Consider the following 17387-nt stretch of genomic DNA (forward strand, 5'->3'; position numbering starts at 1 on the left):
GGTCATCCAAGGGGAGAGGACTGGGGCTGGCACCAGGGCTCAAGGATCAAGAGAGTCGCTGAACCTGTGGTAGCCTTGAGATGTGTACTCCTAGGAGTTACCTAAGCCCTGCCTCCTCCGCCTTTATAAAAGAACCTCTTCTGCACCTTTTAAGATAGCCGTAAGCCAGTTATAAAGACCACAGTGACCTTTTCCACAGGGAAATCACTAATTAAATTTATTTTCAATTGCATTAATGGAAACTCAAATCATAGCTGCTCACGAAGGTCGCAGTTGTCTCTTGTTGGGGAAGATGTGGAAAATTACCCTCACTCACAATCAGTAAAACTAACAAGCAGAACGATATGTTAACATAGGCTTACTTCATCTGGACTGCCCAAACTGCTGTGCAGTATAATGTATATGCTAATGAATGGTAATTTACAGCTAATGAAATTCAAGAAACAGGCCATTTTTCTAGTTTATGTACAGACACCATCGGTGGGTCCCATTATTACTTGGTGACACATTATACTGACAATGCCAATGCTCGGCATGCCAGTTAAGCTGATTCTACTATAGTATACACTTAATAAATTGATACACATTTTTCTTAATTCAGAATTAACGTTTTCATTCTTCTAGTGAAATCTTGTACCAGTGTGCCTTTAGTAAAACACAAATGAAGGCACTTTCCTGTAGGAAGTGAAGTGGTGAAAGGATAACAAAGCATGGCTGGTAATTCCTCATTGCTGAGACATGGAGTTGAGGTTTAAGTTGAATTGTAATGGACAATCTTTTTTGCTCCATGACTCAAACTATAATACTGCTGACAATTTATATATGCTGAATACCTTCTTCCATGATCTTCAAAAAATTTTAGAAGGACAAGTGGTAGTAGTTATTTTTCAGCAGGCAGGCGTTGAAGTTGCCCAACATTGCTGTAAGCTCAGAACTGCTGGCCTCAGAACCACTATTTAAAGCAAAATATTGAGTAACCGTTTGCCCGACTGGGTGTATTAAGAGAGTTAAGTAATTCTGTATAGAAGAGTTGTAAACACCAATATTTGGGGAAATATACATAAGGAAAGAGTCTTTGATAATTTTAGACTCCGACAGATGATGTTAGCATCCTGTCTGCCTAGCCCATCTTCACAAAAAACCTCTGTGTACCTGACAAGGCAACTCTAAGCCATATTTGAAGATCACTAGGAACTTTTCTATAGGGAAGCCTTTAAATACAGAACTTGTGGGACAACAGAAAAGGAAGAACAAACACTAAATCCTGGTGCAATGCGCAAACCTGGAGTAGTTCTCAAGAAAAACCCCTTAATGACTTTCAGGTGCAGGAAGGCATTTCTGAAGGAGCCAAAAAGCAGTCAGTCTCAGCCAGTAGCAAGTATTACACAGCTAATGTTTATATATAATCCCCCCATCAGTAAGGGCCCATCTGAGCAGTTTGGAAAATGAAACAGTATTGATGTACATTTTAAGCTGTAATTCAGCATGCCGGTATCAGATTTACCTTGGCTATGAGCAGGAAGCTATATGGAGGTATCTGTAGCATTCACTATTTGGATGCCCAGAATTTTAAAACACACTGATTTTCCTCCCCTTGTGAGATTGCTTTGGTATTCAAAAACGTACAAGAAATGGTCGGTTCTGTCATGTTTTGTTCACTTATTTCCAAAAGCACTGGTGAAACCTGAAAATTTAAAACATACCCTGGATTTCTAATGCAGGGTTTTATTTAGCTGCCTATGCTACACAGATTCCCACACATTGTTCTACTAACATGCCAGAGAGAATCAAAATTTTTGGAAACTAAATGATCTCCGTCAGGTGCACCAAAGTTTTAAATCAGTTACAATGGAGACAATTTAGAAGAAAAAGAAGAAAAATCAGCTTTCTTGTTGCATAATAAGATTTAGTATTCATAAATATTGCCATAAATATTATTTATAGGATTGGTTTGAGTGTCAGGTATTCACTCAGAAGTGAGTCAGACATGTTCTCCCATGACTATCTATTTTAAAAATGTATATATTGTTTGTTGGAGAGTGGCTCACACCTTATTAATCTGAAGACAGAAGAAGTAAATATAGAAGACCATGAAGCTCCTGGCTACGTAAGCAGCTTCTGATGATTCACGGGTGGTTTAACATCTGAGATTTATGTAGCGAAGTCTTCCAACAAGAACTAACTTAATAACTTATACTGTGAATAGATTGCTCACATTTGAGAGCAAAATACTTTTAAAGCTGTTATCTTACAATCTTTTATTTTACATTTACGTTTCAAAACATCATGTTTTTCTGTTCTGATTGCAGACATATACATGTAAAAATTCTAAGAGAACTCTAAGAGTCAAAAAGGCATTTCAGCAATTCACATTGGGAAGAATAGGGAAGAGCTTAAAAATATGCATATACATTGCCAAAAATACTCAATGGGTTCTCAGCTAGAGTAGGAGGCAACACCATTCAAATGACAAGTTTTCTTTAAAGCTTGGAGATGACAGACCATCAACTACCTTCAGATGTGGCAACCAGAGAAATCTTTCCTTCCATATGCCTCACATTTTATGCAACCATTTTAGATTGAATTGTACCTAAAGGCTTTCAAGATCAGCTGAGTGGGTTTTTTTTGCACTCATAAGCAGACTTAGGGCATACGACAAATAGATACCAGCATACTTTAATCACAGTAGGAGCCAACAAATTCATTCAATTTGAGAGATGGAAGTCCATTTTCCTCCTCTGTTTCTGATAGGAGCTCTACACAGTAAGGAGAGGCTCCAGGGGGCTTTATCCTCTCTATTACATTTATTAATGAGAAAACAACAAAGAGGGTGTTTATATTACTGTATGGGTGACCCCGTCACACAGCATTACCTGCATGTCACTGCGGAGCTGGGCTTTGCAGATCTGGGCTTGCCAGAAATGTTAAAGTTGACCCCATCTATGCAAACATGATTCATTGGGCCAGGGAGAGAGCAGGTGTAAGAACTTATTTCTCAAATTATCTACACAAAATATGCATAAATGTTTTTGAACACATAAAACATATTGGAAATGTCATTACACAATGAACTTTTAGACTGCTAAATATAGGTGCGAACTTTTCTAATAACCAAGCTCCAACTCAAAGAATAGTTAGGTGCTTTTCCTGTAATTGTGAAATATATAGAAATATGGTTTCAAAAATAATTAAACAAATTAAAGGAACAAAAATCTGTCAAAGGCTGTTAAATTCAGAAGGCAATCTCTGGCATAGGCAGTCCTTCACTCAAACTGCTGGTAGAGTTTTCCAGGGCAGTGTCACCAAGTACATGCTCTGCTCAAAGACTATTCCCATCATCACTGCGAGAGACAGGCTAGTGGGCTAGATAAACATCTTTTCACAAGAGCGGATCTGAATAAAAACTAAATTAACCTCTGCAGTTGTCAATCATATCTTGGCTTTTCCATACTTAAGTAATGTGGCACTGCCATCAAATGGAGTTAAGAAATGTAAGGAAAAGGGGGGGGTTTTGAGTAGAAACTATGTTGTGCCACTGCGTACCTGGGCCTCTCTCTGCTTGGGTGGGATCAGTGTCTATACCTGGAAGTTCAGAGGTCTTTTTGTCCAGTAATGTAAAGGTTGCTTGTGTGGTTTGCATGTATAAGCACAAAAAGATCCAAGTTGTTTCCTTTCTGAGTTGTCTGAATCTTCCCTCACGTATTTCCAACCTACTAGGTAAATCCTTACCTTTTCTTTTTTTCCCTATGTAATTTTTAGGACTATCAGGAAGCTTCTAATTTGGAGCAGTTTGTGACTCGCTTTCTTTTGAAGGAAACACTGAACCAGCTTCAGTCCCTCCAGAGCTCTCTGGAGTGTGCCATGGAAACCACAGAGGAGCAGACTCGGCAGGAAAGGTGAGCAAACCTTCTGCCCAGCTGCAATGAAGGGGGTGAGGAGTGGGGTCACCGTGAACCTCCAAGACCATTTTACATTTCACCCAGCAACCTGGTGTAGGGAATAACAGGAGAAATAAGGATACACTTTGTATTCCATATAGGAACTCACTAATAGGAGTTTCCCTGAAATTGAATACAAGCAGGTTCCAATGCAATCCTGTGGTGGGTTGCTTGTAGGAGGACCGTTTTGTTACATCCTAAGCTCTGCTCCTTTGACTTCTTTTTAAATCCATTGACTATCTAATATCAAATGCAGAAATCAGAGCACTGCAATCTGAAGAGCTCTGAAATTACTAAGACCATTGACTGTCTCCCTGCTTGTTTCTTCCAGCTTTATGATTATTATTTTCTAATTCCTTGTTGCACAATGATCTCAATGTTAAGAGAAATAGCCAGGCTCTTGCTTGTTACAACTTCTTCCTAGAACAGTATTGGTTAACAGCTAACTCTATAAACTCTCAATCACCTAGGTAACCTATGTCCATCCAAGGGGTTTAGCTGAATTCAGCTGACCTCATAGATGAGGATTTGTAGGATCAAGGGGCAAAACATTTTTTGAAAGGTACTTGGCTTTATGTATTTGTTTTCCTCAGTGTGCTATTGTTAAGATAGGGAAAGCAAAATACAAGCTGTTGCATTCCATGGACAATGATCTCAACACTTCAAATGTTTTAAAATGCATTGCTTTTTCATTCTTTCTTTTGGAAATGTCATTTTCCTGTTTGATTTGCTGTTGGTTTTGAGATCTCTGAAGTACATGAAGTACACTTGGGTTTTGTGCCAGCAGCTTGACCACAGGAATCAAGCAGGTTTTGGAGGGCCGAGGGTGCACCAAGTATGCGCAGTATAAATACCCCTCCATTCATGCGTACATCTTTCCAGGTTCCACACACAACTGATGAGAGGGAAAGAAGTCTTGAACGGCCAGTTCAGAGCTGGAGCCTAAGTTAGGTGCTCTCACATCCTCTGGAGTAATCATCCCTTTTGCTGCCAGCTTTCTCGTCTGCACTGACTGTCTGGTAGGGCATTGTGGAGACTTCTTTCTCTAGTTCTATCAGTGCAGTCATTCAGAAATATCGTCTTGGATGGCGAATTTCATTTATGGCAAAGAAAATGAGAAAGAAGTGTGACACTGTTAAGCTAAATACCATCTTCCCCATTTTCTGAGAGACCAATGGAAAAGCCAGGCAAACTCAGCACTTTAACTACAGCTATTTTGGACAAAATCAGTCAGTTCCTAGTGCAGCTGCACCAGTCCCTGTGTAAAATCGTCTTCAATCACATTTCACTTAAATGGGGGACAAACTGCCTGGATCAAAATTCCATTAAGACACTCCTAGACTAATTTAAGAGTGCTCACAGTGGGGAACTGCCATAATTTGACTTACTTTGAAGGGATTTTATGCTGCAGAAAATACCATCCTAAAACATCTCCTTAACATAGTGTATGAGTTTTTGCTGAGCCTTTATTCTGTGCTTCAGGAGACTGGAGAGCTTTCTAAAGCAGTGACCTGGGAATTATTTACTGAACTGTTTAGAATTATTTACTGAACTGTCTACTATTCTTTGCAACCACTCCTCCAACTAACTGTTCAAAACTAACAATAGTCCTGGTTCTTCATTGATCTCCAGCTGGATGATGATGATGAAGAACCTCTTAGAGAGAGCCTTTAGTCCTCACACAAATTCTCAAGCTTCAATGTCTCTGTCATCACAGTACAAACATAAGTCACTTCTGTATCTGGTATGTTTCAACAGTGGTCCCAGAAATTTATCTGTCCTTGATCCAATATTACCTAATTCTCATTGGTTTTCCTCCCTTATTCACAGATACATGTTGCTGTTTACTGTTTCAATCTTTAAGCTGAAAAGGTCAATGTTTAAAGTTCATATCTCACTTTTAGCTGTTGTTGTGGCCCCAGTTCCTCTGCAGAGATGCTACGAAACTCCCATGAATGAAGAAACAGTGTGAATGGTTCCTTAGGTCAGGTCAGAACCACATCATGAACAGACACTGACCTCGAGCTTTCTCTCCCAAAAAGATAGGTTCACGCCAGCTTAACCCTCCTTTTTTTTTTTTACTTCTCTAATGACTAGCAACCTAAACACAACTTAGTTGTGTAATTAGTAATAGTGAAAACCTGGAAAATAAATCAGTGGTCTCAATAGATATTTCTCCTTTTTTAATCCAAAATAGAACACACAAGCACAGTTTTTTGAGAACAGGGAGAGGAGACCTCTCCCATATGTTTTATCCTATGAAGTCTCCTGTGCTTCTGTGCAGACAAGATCCAACAAAACCAGAAGTGCTCTCAATTCAATGGCCAGGAAAACGGTCAGCTCGAAGGCTTCAGAGGAACAACAGCCTGTCACCAAATAGCCCTCATTTTAGCACAGGTATGGTATTTCACATTTTATATTTAAAACACGTGCATAAACACACCTATACAGAAAAATGCACAGAAAATTTTAATTTAGACATGGTAACTAACTTGGATACTTTACTGACAGAAATCAGTCTTCTAGTTAATGTAGAGGCTATTAGCTCAAACTGTAAGGAAAAGAAATATGTACCCACAGAACTGAACTGATAAAAAAAAAAATTATGGGGCAAAACATAGTATTGTTCTTGGGCTGTGGGTTGATTCAAGATTTCTTAGGTAATATTTGTAGCCTACAGATAAGAATGAAAAGGTGAAGACTATAACTTATACAGAACGAAGATCTCTGTCTTGACTTACATCCCTGCTGAAGGGAACAAACAGGAGACAGAAAGGAAAACTACAAAACCTGAAGGAAAAAAAAGTTTTCATTTAAGAGGATACAAAAACCACTGAAACAGCATTTCTGTTTTTGAAAACATGAAAGAGCACTCTGTTAAATGGGATTCTTTGGAAGCAGTGACATTAAGCATGAGGCTGCAATGAAGGCATCTCCAGGCATCTCCCAGAGTCAAGGCTTGAGGATGACTGAAACACCAAAGTACGTGATGGGCCAAGCCCACTTCCTGACCAGCCATGCAGATCTCGCTGCTTGCAGCCACATGCTTGCCTCTCGCCTCTTCCTTTTTAACCCTCTGTTGAAGACCCTGCTGTCACTCCCATTCATGACTCGCTTTCTGCCACTCACCAAATGATGTTCATTCAGCACAGTGACACAGGATGATGTTTGGTCCCTTGCTGTGAGTTGCTGGTGTTCATAACAAGGAAGGTCACATAGCCTTGTTGCTGCTCTCCTAATTCACAGAGGTCACAAGGAACCCAAACTTATGCAAGCTGTACCAAATCCACTTACTGTATTAATGTCATTTTAAAGAGCTGACACCTTTCTCCACAGCTATTCTAATAGCTGTCTAACAGCTGTCTACTTTTCTAGACAAGATTTGTGTTTGTTTTGGCACTTGGTCTTCCTCGTTACTGCCTGCTGCCCACATGCACAGTAACACTGTAGGTGTGTATACGCACTCAACACTCAAGCCAGCATTTCTTTAGCCTCTGTACTTGTTCAGGTAAAACCACACTTTGCCTCCTCTATGTATCACACCTATGGTATATCCTCAGCATTAGGATTTCTTTGTTTGGTCAAAACATAGTCCAAGTGCCACAAGAACTCTCAGCTAGAAAATGAGCAGGTTAATGAACATGCATATCAAGAGCATGTGCTGAAAAATCCTCAGTTTCTGATAAAAAACCCTCCTCTCTCCTTAGAGCAATCACTTACGTACACATTCACACTGTGGCTGATGCCAGGAACTGCTCCCAAAATGCACCTGTTTCCTTGAGTATTATTCTTTCCATCTGATAGACAATTTTCTTAAGACTTTAGCAAAGCAAAAGTTTCCAGTGACTTTAGAGAGGCTCAGAGATGCTTGTGCCTTTGTAGAACAACATTTTCTAGCTTCACCTTTGCTATATGACATCAGGTCATTATACAGTCACGAGTATGGCTGCAGTAGAGATGGCGAGCTAGGAAGTCTTCTGGCAGGGTCATGTCCTATCCATAGACACAATTAACATCGAGTGTCTTTAGTCTTTCCTCTGCTGCTGAATTCCATGACTTGGGAGGAAAATAAACATAGAAAAGTTATTATGATGAAACATAATCAATCCTGAGTTGGTCAAAATTGGCAGTCACCACAGGCATAAATTACACATCTCAAAACCAAAATCTCATTCTAGAAAAGTCTAGTGCAGGAAGGATCAATCCTGATAATCATATTGCTGCAACTCATCAAACACCTAGGAAAGCTGTTTGGTTGGAAAGGTAAAGAAGGATCATTAGCTGGAAGGGACATCCAGTTAACGTTATTAAATCAGCTATAGAGTCCACTGCAAATTATATCCGTAATTAGTGAACGAACACATGAAAAACCCTAAGACAGCATACTGCAGACGACTGTAACAAAGCTGAAAACCCCTCAGAGCGTAAGTACAAAAAGAGCTGTTGCAGCTAAATGAACCTTTTCTGAATGAAGAGAAAGCCTCTTATTCCCAATGCATAGGAGACATTCTACCATTATGTAAGGAGGCTCTTTCAGGAATCCCTCAATATCAGGATTCCTCAACATGCCATGCCAGAAACCTAGGTCATTTAGCTGCTCATGTACACTCAATTAGTTCTTTTCTGCTGTTAATAAGAATGTATTTTTTTTTATTGGGAAGGAACATATATACTCTTAACCTTTGAATAATCCTGGAATTCTGCTGGGAGCACCATGTCAGAACAGCAACAAGCTAACCACAGCAATGTCCTTGCTGTCGGGGCCCTGTAGGAGGTCTGTTATGTCTCTGCAGGAGGAAGAAAGATCCTATCACCTAAACTGTATTGGCCATGCCAGGATATTTAAGACAGTCTTGACTACATTTCTTTCACCTTCACCAGTGCTCTCAGGAGAAAGAGGAAATGCAGAAAACACACAGCATATGGTCCCTCTATGGGATGTATTTGAAAGGAATCCCGGAGACAGGCTTGCTATGCAGCAGAAGAGCTGTCTCTTATAGAAACTTTCACATAAAGAAGATTAAGAAATGGCAAACTAAGAAAAAATATTAAGACACAGAAAGCTTTAAAACACACACACAAGTTGATCTTGCATTTTGAGCAGAAGGTGCTCAGGTTATGAGCTGGTTCCATCTGCAGAGGAGAGCATGCTTTTCTTCAGGTATCAGCATGATTTCAAAAGCACTGGCATTATCTAGAATGTAGTTTTCATTCTGTATTGGATTTCTATTCTATCTTAAAAAGAAAGAAAATAATTCATATAGTCAAATCATGCTTTCCTTTAGTTATACCTAAATGAACATTGAACTAGTTCCAGCACAATCTTTGAGAATCAAAAGAAATTGCAAGCTAAGCTAAACTTTTTTATAAAATAAGGGAACACACTATGTTCCAGCATTTAGTAACATTTCATAAATGTTCACTATTTATATTTTCCAAAGGTTGGCTTGAGGAAGACAGCCAGTGGATGACCCAGATAAACAGACTCCAAAAGCTGATTGACAGGCTGGAAAAGAAGGTGTGTGTTTCTTTTCAACTGTTTGTTCTCCCATTTTCAGTGAAGCAATCCTTAAACCAGAAAGGCTTTCAATGTCCACTCAGTCTTTTCAATCAGTAATCACTGAAACTTCAACATCACCTGAGAGAGTTAATACACATTAAATGCCTACATATTCCTTTCACTTTCTTCTTTCCTATTTCATGAAAGCATGACATGATTTTCCCAAGCTCCTCTTTCCCCTTCCCGTCATCACAGATCCAACTTTTCATAAAGATCTGGAAAGTCATACTATTCTATGACTGGAGAATGTTATTGTATTTAGTTACACTTGTTTTGGGGAACACGTGACAAGCCCCTCTTTTTAGGATCTGATTTTTTTCTCTTCCTCTCTGAACTTTCCCACTGAAGCTTGGCAGAAAGTTTTGTCTCTTCCTTCCCCATCAGAGAGTGCTAATTTGTAAAGATTAAAACACTTTCCTAATAAGTACAGTTCAACCAAAGGCTGATGCAAATCCCACCATCCCACCTGGGAGCCGCCCCAGCTCCGGGGCTGCACAAGCCCTCAGAGCCCTGAGATCGCCTGTGGTTCCCACACCAAAGCAGAGCCCTCCAGGAGTCTGACAAACGACCATCTGGTCCAACGATACCAAGGCTTCCCAGGGCTTGCAAAAACCTGAGTAGCATCTGTCTGTATAGAAAATATCTACTTGTCTTCAATCAGACATTATTGCTACCCTGGGTTTGAAAAGTTGGTTTGTGTCTGTGTGGTGACTTTCTTCTTTTTTTTTGGAGAAGAAAGCAAGCAGAAGAAAAAGTAAGGTATAAATTCCTGTGTTCTTCTCTCCATAAAGTGTCCTTACTGAAGGAGAGACAGACAATTTCAGATAGGTGCTAACGAAGTGGCTGTATTCAGTGGATTTTGGGACCAAGGGGATTTCTTCCTCCCGGTCCACTAGAGGCAAGGTTTTCAGCTGAAGCACTCTCAGACCCAGGAGTTCTTCATCTCAGTGCAGCTGATGCTGGCCCTTCCTGCAGGTCAGTACTCATCAGCGGCAAGGCTGTGCATGTACTCCACAAACACGGCTCCATGCACACCAGCATAGGTGCCTTCACCAGCACCCACGAAGAGACAGGCAGCGCTTGCGGAAACATGAAATGCAATGGCCTGATCCTCTTCCTTCTTTCCAGCTGATCAGGAAGGATGTTCTCCTGTGAACGTTATCACAGGCTTCAAGTTCATCTAGAATTTCTGGCTGGACCCATGCCCCTTACATAGGCATCGACTCAGACCTTGGGTCCTGGCAGACAAGTGTCTCCTCCTACTCACCCACTAGTCCAGCTTGAGTTCAGCAGCAAATTATGTACCTAGAAAATAGTTAAGTAAGGGATTTAACAAGAAGACAAGAATAAATGGTGGTGATCTGGCACAGGGCTCAACAAGACAGCCACGTTGACCTTTTTCTGCCGTTGCTCCCTCCCAAATTAACAAACCGCCCCTAATTACTTCACCTCTTTGGTCCCAGTTTGGGACCAAAATTTGGTATTTCTGTTATCTCAGCCTTATTACTGATTAGCTGCGTTACAAATATGGTCACCCCCGGCACTGCTGGCCTTGCAAGGCTCTGCTGACAAAAGGGAGCCCAATACCCCCATCTGGTTATCCCTGAGGTCTGACAGCCTCTCGCATCACTTCTCCTTAACCAGCTGTGAAATTCAGCCATTCCTTGTGGCACTGTCTGTAACTTCTGTCAGCCTCTCACTCTTCCTTGCTATGCTCAGCAGCTCCTCTTGGCCTGCTCGGTCCACGAAGCCCCTGGCCAGGGCATGTCTGCCTGCACACAACAGCTTCCTCCCAGAGGTCATTTCTGCATGAGAAAAGCAATTACACAGCAGTTGCCACGTTAATGACATTTTAGTAGCAACTGGATTTTTTCTGAATAGCTGTAATTTGGATTTTGAAATGTCAAAGTCCGTCATGAAATGTAACTCTTGCTTTTGGTCCAGCGTTACTCCCCACTTTGCTCTGGAAGCAGCAGCTCGCTGTCCTGCCACAGTGACTGCCTGACACGGACTGATGCCAAAAGGAGTTTAAGGAAACTTAACAGTTACTGAACAACAGACCTGGCATACAGCAATAATGCAATGCAAACATTACAGAAAGCAGCCAACCATTTTGTAGCAAATAAACTTACGACAAGGATGTTATAAAATGATCAAATCTGCTACAGATAAATGACAGACAACCTCAGTTTGAAAAGGAGCTCAGTGTCAAAGGGAACCAGTGGCAGGGCACAGACCTTCCATAATTACCTCCTTACCAATTTAAAACTTGATTAGTAAAACATAGCAGTTAGACAAGCCTACTTTTGCCAATAGACAGACTATATCCACCTTTGCCTAACTTTGCATCTGCTTGACTTTGTATCGCACGGCCAGGTCTAACAGTGAGAGGTGAGAAGTTCATTTCTACAGCTTCTCCAGGACCACCTCCTTGATTGTCCTTCTCTTGGTACTTCTTTCTGGCCTCTGTGAACTAAAAAACCTAATTTACTAGGCATGTAACTTAGAAATCATAAAACTTCCGGTCCTCTAAAGTATCCTAAGGCATATTAAAAAGATAATTATTTTGCATTAACAACATCCCTTCTTGTCCTCATTTTATTAGATCCTACACTTCATTACAGTAGGAGAAGTTCCCTCTGATCCATGTTTAAATAGCATCTAGCAAAACAGTGTCTGGGACATGACTTGGGCAAGCACGTATTGCAAAATGGTGTTGATGCCTCCTAGCAGTAGGAGACTGTCAGCCCATGTACTCTGTTCCAAAGCAAAGTCAAGAAAGGGCAAAGTCAAGAAAAAGCATAGCTGAGTGCTTGAATGACTGCTGACTTCAGACTGAAATAAATTAGACAGAAACATCAAGCAGTGACCAAGAGGTTGGTCACCACTTCCCACCTGGGATGAGGCGGTTACACATGCCATCTCTCAGCAGTAACTCAATCATTTTTAGCCCAGGGGATGTTCCAGGTTAACCCACCACATCCAGCCAAGTGTTACATTCAGCTTTCAGCAGCTCTTTTTGACAGGATCATACAATCACACTAAGAGGCAATGTCAGAAGCTACCACTCCTCAGCTGAGGTGAGGTAGGACTGAAGAGGCATTGTAAAGCCCAAGCTGCAGTCTCGGTCAGTTTTTATTTCCAGGCTGCATGATAACTGTCTGGCAGGAGCTCTCAGCTCTGCATTGAGCTGCTTCACTCATGCTCAATGCCGAGTCAGCCGATGCCTGAGCACTCTTTCCCCACGGATGAGGACTATGTGCCAGTGCTGACATACTCCAAGGTCCAGCAGGCGGTCTGTGTAGACTTAACTTCATCTGCGCAGTCATGTCCTGTCTAATGACATAATATTACTGAATAACTTGTATAGATTATTTTAACTCCTTGAGGGGGCCAGCAAGTTATCCATCGGTGATTCCTACTGGTAAACAACCTGGTGAACAGCTGATTTAATGTTGTCTAACCCTTCTGCTGTCTTCTGTCAAAGGTGGATTTAACTATTAATCTCATAAGTAATTTTTTTCTCAAGTTCTACTGGAAAAAATAGAATTCTTTTCTTGCTTCCTTAAGAGAAACCTTGCAGTACAACCTGAGTCATTCCTTTCCCCTCTTTTTCCATACATTTCCCTAGAAGAAAATTGCACTGAGAGCATAGAAGAACGCCAGGAATATGCATTTTCCCTCAGGGTTTTTAGCTGAAGTGTCTGCACTGACAAATGAGCTATTAAAGCTGGGTGTTCTCTCCCTATTTCTACGCACATTCTGCAGGAGAGGTACAGCTACGCAGCAGTTACTGCGTGACTGCTACTTCACTCCTGCCTTGCTCTGCCACCTGCTGCTGGTGGAGGTCCCCTATTCATTTGAATTCTACTTGCACACCTCTTGTTGGCTTTTCAGCCAGTACAGTATTTGTGCTGGAAAAACACCTGCTATCTGAGGTTAATCAATCCTCACCCAGCTGCAAGTAGAAGAAATTCTTTTATCTTTGTAACACAAGAATTGTTTGCAATGAGAAGTGAAGCACCACTAACAAAGGGTGCATTTTGCTACAGCTGCTTATTGCAAATTGATCTGCTTTTCTCCAGGCATATGGATATTTTTCAGAATATTCGTACGGCACTGGGTTAGAGGCTACTGCATGTGCCTAGCATGTAAGTGATAATTTTGTGCGTGTTACTGGATGGCGTTTGCATGAATCGCTGATTCATGAAGCGCGCATCCAGTTTGCATGTTAAGCAAGCAGGCTGCTGCCTCACAGGTGCATCTGTTTGCTGCTGCCCAGTCTGGCCTCAGAAGCAAGTGCAGCGGTTCAGAAACGTGACCTGGAGCACCGTGCACATCATCTTCAGTGCTAGAAAATAGCCCCTTGAACTATATCACCCATCTCACCAAGAATTTTCTACTGTATAAAGTCTTATGATGGTGTAATAGTAGCTGATAGGCCATTTCAAGTTACCATCCTTGCTCCTCTCCGTAGTCAATGTGACAATTTGAGAAGGTATCTGTCTGTTCTGAATTACATTTGACATACATTTGTGAGCAAGAGGATTTGTTAAAAATGAAAAAATACCTGCTCGGCATTATAGATTAAACTTTACAGAACAGCCTGGGCTGGATTTAACCACTGAAACGTGCAGGATTCTGCAAATAACGCTTGTGTTTGACTTGTAGCTGATAAAGAAGGGATTTAATTATAACTTCTGGAGATATTACAGAATCTAGCTATTGGAATAACTTGTTAAAAAGGTAAGACAAGAATACACTGTAGTACTGCCTCTTATGTTTCTATTCTCTTTTCAACTGCCTAAAAGGACCTAAAGCTTGAGCCATTTGAAGAGGAAGTTCTGGAAGAAAACACAAAATCTGTAAGTGCTTTTCAAGATAATTACTTTTGACATTGATTTTCCATGTCAGGTATTGAGACAACAATCTCACCTGATCTCTTTTGTTAAAAAATAGACACAAAAAATATCACCATCCTCCCTTTTCCCAGTGATAAGGATCCATTTTAGTCAGCAGAATACATTGTGCAAGACACAACACCATAACTCTGAATATGTAGGCAAAACTTTTACATTAATTTTTACATTGTTTTCAAAGGACACAGTGAGCCAAAAACTTGGCTCACGTAAAGAGTGAAAGGTGTAATTTATAAGATTTACTGAATTTGGCAGCAGTGTTTATGGAGTCATAGCTTCTCAGCTCCTGATCACCTAATGTTGCATGCAAGTTTTAAATCAAGGTTGTACAGCCAGCCTCCCTCCCTCAGCTGCTATACGAAGCCTTATCAGGAAAGACAGGAAAGCATGTAGTGTTAAGCAGTAATCAGTATTACAAGTCACAAAACCAAAATCATAACCAGAAATAAAGTTACTTTTAATTAAGTTCATGTCCCAAGATCAATTTTTCAAATACACTAGCAATCCTAAATTCTGGGATTTGAACCTAACAAAACACAAATCAAATACACAGGAAAAAATAACCAAAATAGATGATCCCTCAAATTCCTATTTCATCACAGGACTTGTATTAGATTTTTCTTTTTTAAATGCGATTATACAGTATTGCTAGACAGGTTGCTTATGATGAAGGGATAATCCATGAGATAACAGTATCAATAATGAAGGTAGAAACACGTCAAAAAGCTGCACAAAAGATGAAGTTGTATTAGTTAAGAAGCATGTGGTGTTTCTTTATATATTTCATTAGTAAAATTGACAAGCTTCAAAGGATGAACCAATAAGTAAACTACTTACATTTAGCTAAATTATAACCATAATAATTCAGGATAAATAGGCCTTCTGTACTGCCAAGTGTTTCCATAGTCCTGTTTATAAAGATGGTTCACTTTTTGCAGAAAGGTGGAGGTAAAAAACCCCTCTCTCTTCACCATTTAACACAGGTGTGAGTCAGACCTCTGAAAGGTAAAAAACTACAACAGCGCCTCAATGCAGGTAACCCTGCATCCAGTGCAGGCTGTGGGAACATGTTCTTATCTCCAGCCTCACACCTGCTTGCATATAGATTAATCCAAGGAGTCATGCTGACTCTATTGTTGAATATTCTAAAGACAGACATTGCTTTGCACTCTTCTGAAAAGACTCTCATCCAGGCTTCCGACAATTCGCAGTTTCTCTAGGGTCGACACTAATTTGGGGTGTTTCCATTCTGTGCCTCAGCCTGCCGATATATAAAAGCTACACTGAGGTGTTTCTACTTCTCCACTCCAAAGCACTAAAACAGGACAGCAAACTTTGAAGAAACTTTTGTGGGGTTCTTTTTATGATTGTGTTTTTTATTGTTTTATGATAGACTTCTCAGAGTTTAAAGTACAAGGAATTCAGGGGAAGATACGGCAGTAATATTGTAATGTTTTTGTATCAGCACATAATGATTGTTCAGCGTCAAATGTCTGTGATAGAAGAAGAAATTGAGGAATTCCGGCTTGCTCTGAAGCAGTACGTGGAATCTGCTTCTGCTCAGGGTGGCTGCTTGCAGTAAGTACAATGTTATTGACCCAGGCTGAAGGCCGGAATCTGGTCTGATTTCTTGAATAACCTCTAAGTGCAGCTGGATTATTTATGAAGAGAGAACCTGTAACATCTTCTTTGCTGGCTGGTTGTGCATGTGTGTAAGACAGAGCTTTTCAAAGACAACTAAAATCAGAAAGAGATGTCGAAGTGTATGTGCAGAGTTTCAGTACTACTACAAAATGACAACAGATGTTAACCCAAAGATGCTAAACAATCTTTTAAGCCTTCTCAGCTCTGCCGGTCGTCAGTTCATGGCTTCTGTAAGCTCCCAGGCTAACACTCTTCATTGGAAAACTCATTTGCCACCTTTCATTTGTGCTCACCTGGCAAGCGAGCAACTTATCAACTTATTTGCCTGTTCTCTGTTTGGAAGCTTTCAAAATCTTCCCCTTCGGCTGTCATTTTAAAATTGTCATTCATAATGAAGAATGAGGAAAATTAAAAAGCAAAATTTTCAATGAAATAGTGTATTTCTGCTTTTCTCCTTTTAGAATTAAGAAAGACATTAGAAGTGGCTTAAGAAGAAATTTTAGTGACTCACCACTGTACTACATTTCTTAATTTAACATACTAGAGAAAGCTACTACCATGCACACTACAGACAATTATGAAATAAATATTTTGATAATGTGTACACAATACAGGATCTTCCTGTATATTCGAAGGCTTCAAAGGCCTCATTTATCACATTTATCACATCCCTCATTTATGAGCCTTGTTGCTATGAGGTCATCACACTTACTGCGATCGTATCAGTAGTGTTCACACAGACCAGAACACAGACCTTTTTGCAGTGGTTCGCTTGTAAAGGCAGACTGATGAGGAAAATAAAATTCTCTCACGAGCAACGAGCAGGAAAAAACAAAGGGAAGCCCCCCAGCCCCCTTCCAAACACGAACATCCAGCCAAACACTGCAGTGACTCCAAACCGCTCGGGGAGTGGGAGCTTACATGACTTCTGAATGCAAGGTAACAAGCGACGGCAAAAAACTACTCTTTCCCAAGTTTTCAGGCATTTGGTAGGTCTGTATCTCCACCTACCGGTTGTTTTTCACTGTAGCTGTTCACGACATTGACTTGTTTTCTCCAACAATTCGTGGTATTTTTGCTATTTTACAATGTACTTTCACATACAGCTGGAGAAAACCGATACACCCTATGAAATTTCTTATTACAGTATGAAATATAATCTGAGACCAGTTTGCAAGCACATCAGCAATCTCACACTTGGACACTCAGAGAAATATGTATATATATATGTATCCTGTGCTATACATCTGAACACCAATTTGAGTATCCAAACATCTAAGTACCCTACCTGCTATAAAGATGTTACGCTCAGGACAGTAAGCGGGA

The 17387-nt window shown here is 40.5% G+C and overlaps 1 protein-coding gene across 1 annotated transcript in view; it reads left to right on the top strand.

Annotated features, from left to right (window-relative positions):
- Window positions 1–17387, top strand: part of NECAB1 (N-terminal EF-hand calcium binding protein 1) — an 81374-nt gene that overhangs the window by 52156 nt on the left and 11831 nt on the right. Inside the window, exons 6-10 of the mRNA XM_075085369.1 lie at window positions 3760–3896; window positions 6223–6335; window positions 9380–9456; window positions 14310–14363; window positions 15883–15995. Of these exons, the coding sequence (XP_074941470.1) occupies window positions 3760–3896; window positions 6223–6335; window positions 9380–9456; window positions 14310–14363; window positions 15883–15995 (494 nt within the window). The remainder of the gene's footprint in view (window positions 1–3759; window positions 3897–6222; window positions 6336–9379; window positions 9457–14309; window positions 14364–15882; window positions 15996–17387) is intronic.

The sequence above is a fragment of the Phalacrocorax aristotelis genome, chromosome 2, assembly GCF_949628215.1.
Source record: "Phalacrocorax aristotelis chromosome 2, bGulAri2.1, whole genome shotgun sequence".
Classification (NCBI taxonomy): domain Eukaryota; kingdom Metazoa; phylum Chordata; class Aves; order Suliformes; family Phalacrocoracidae; genus Phalacrocorax; species Phalacrocorax aristotelis.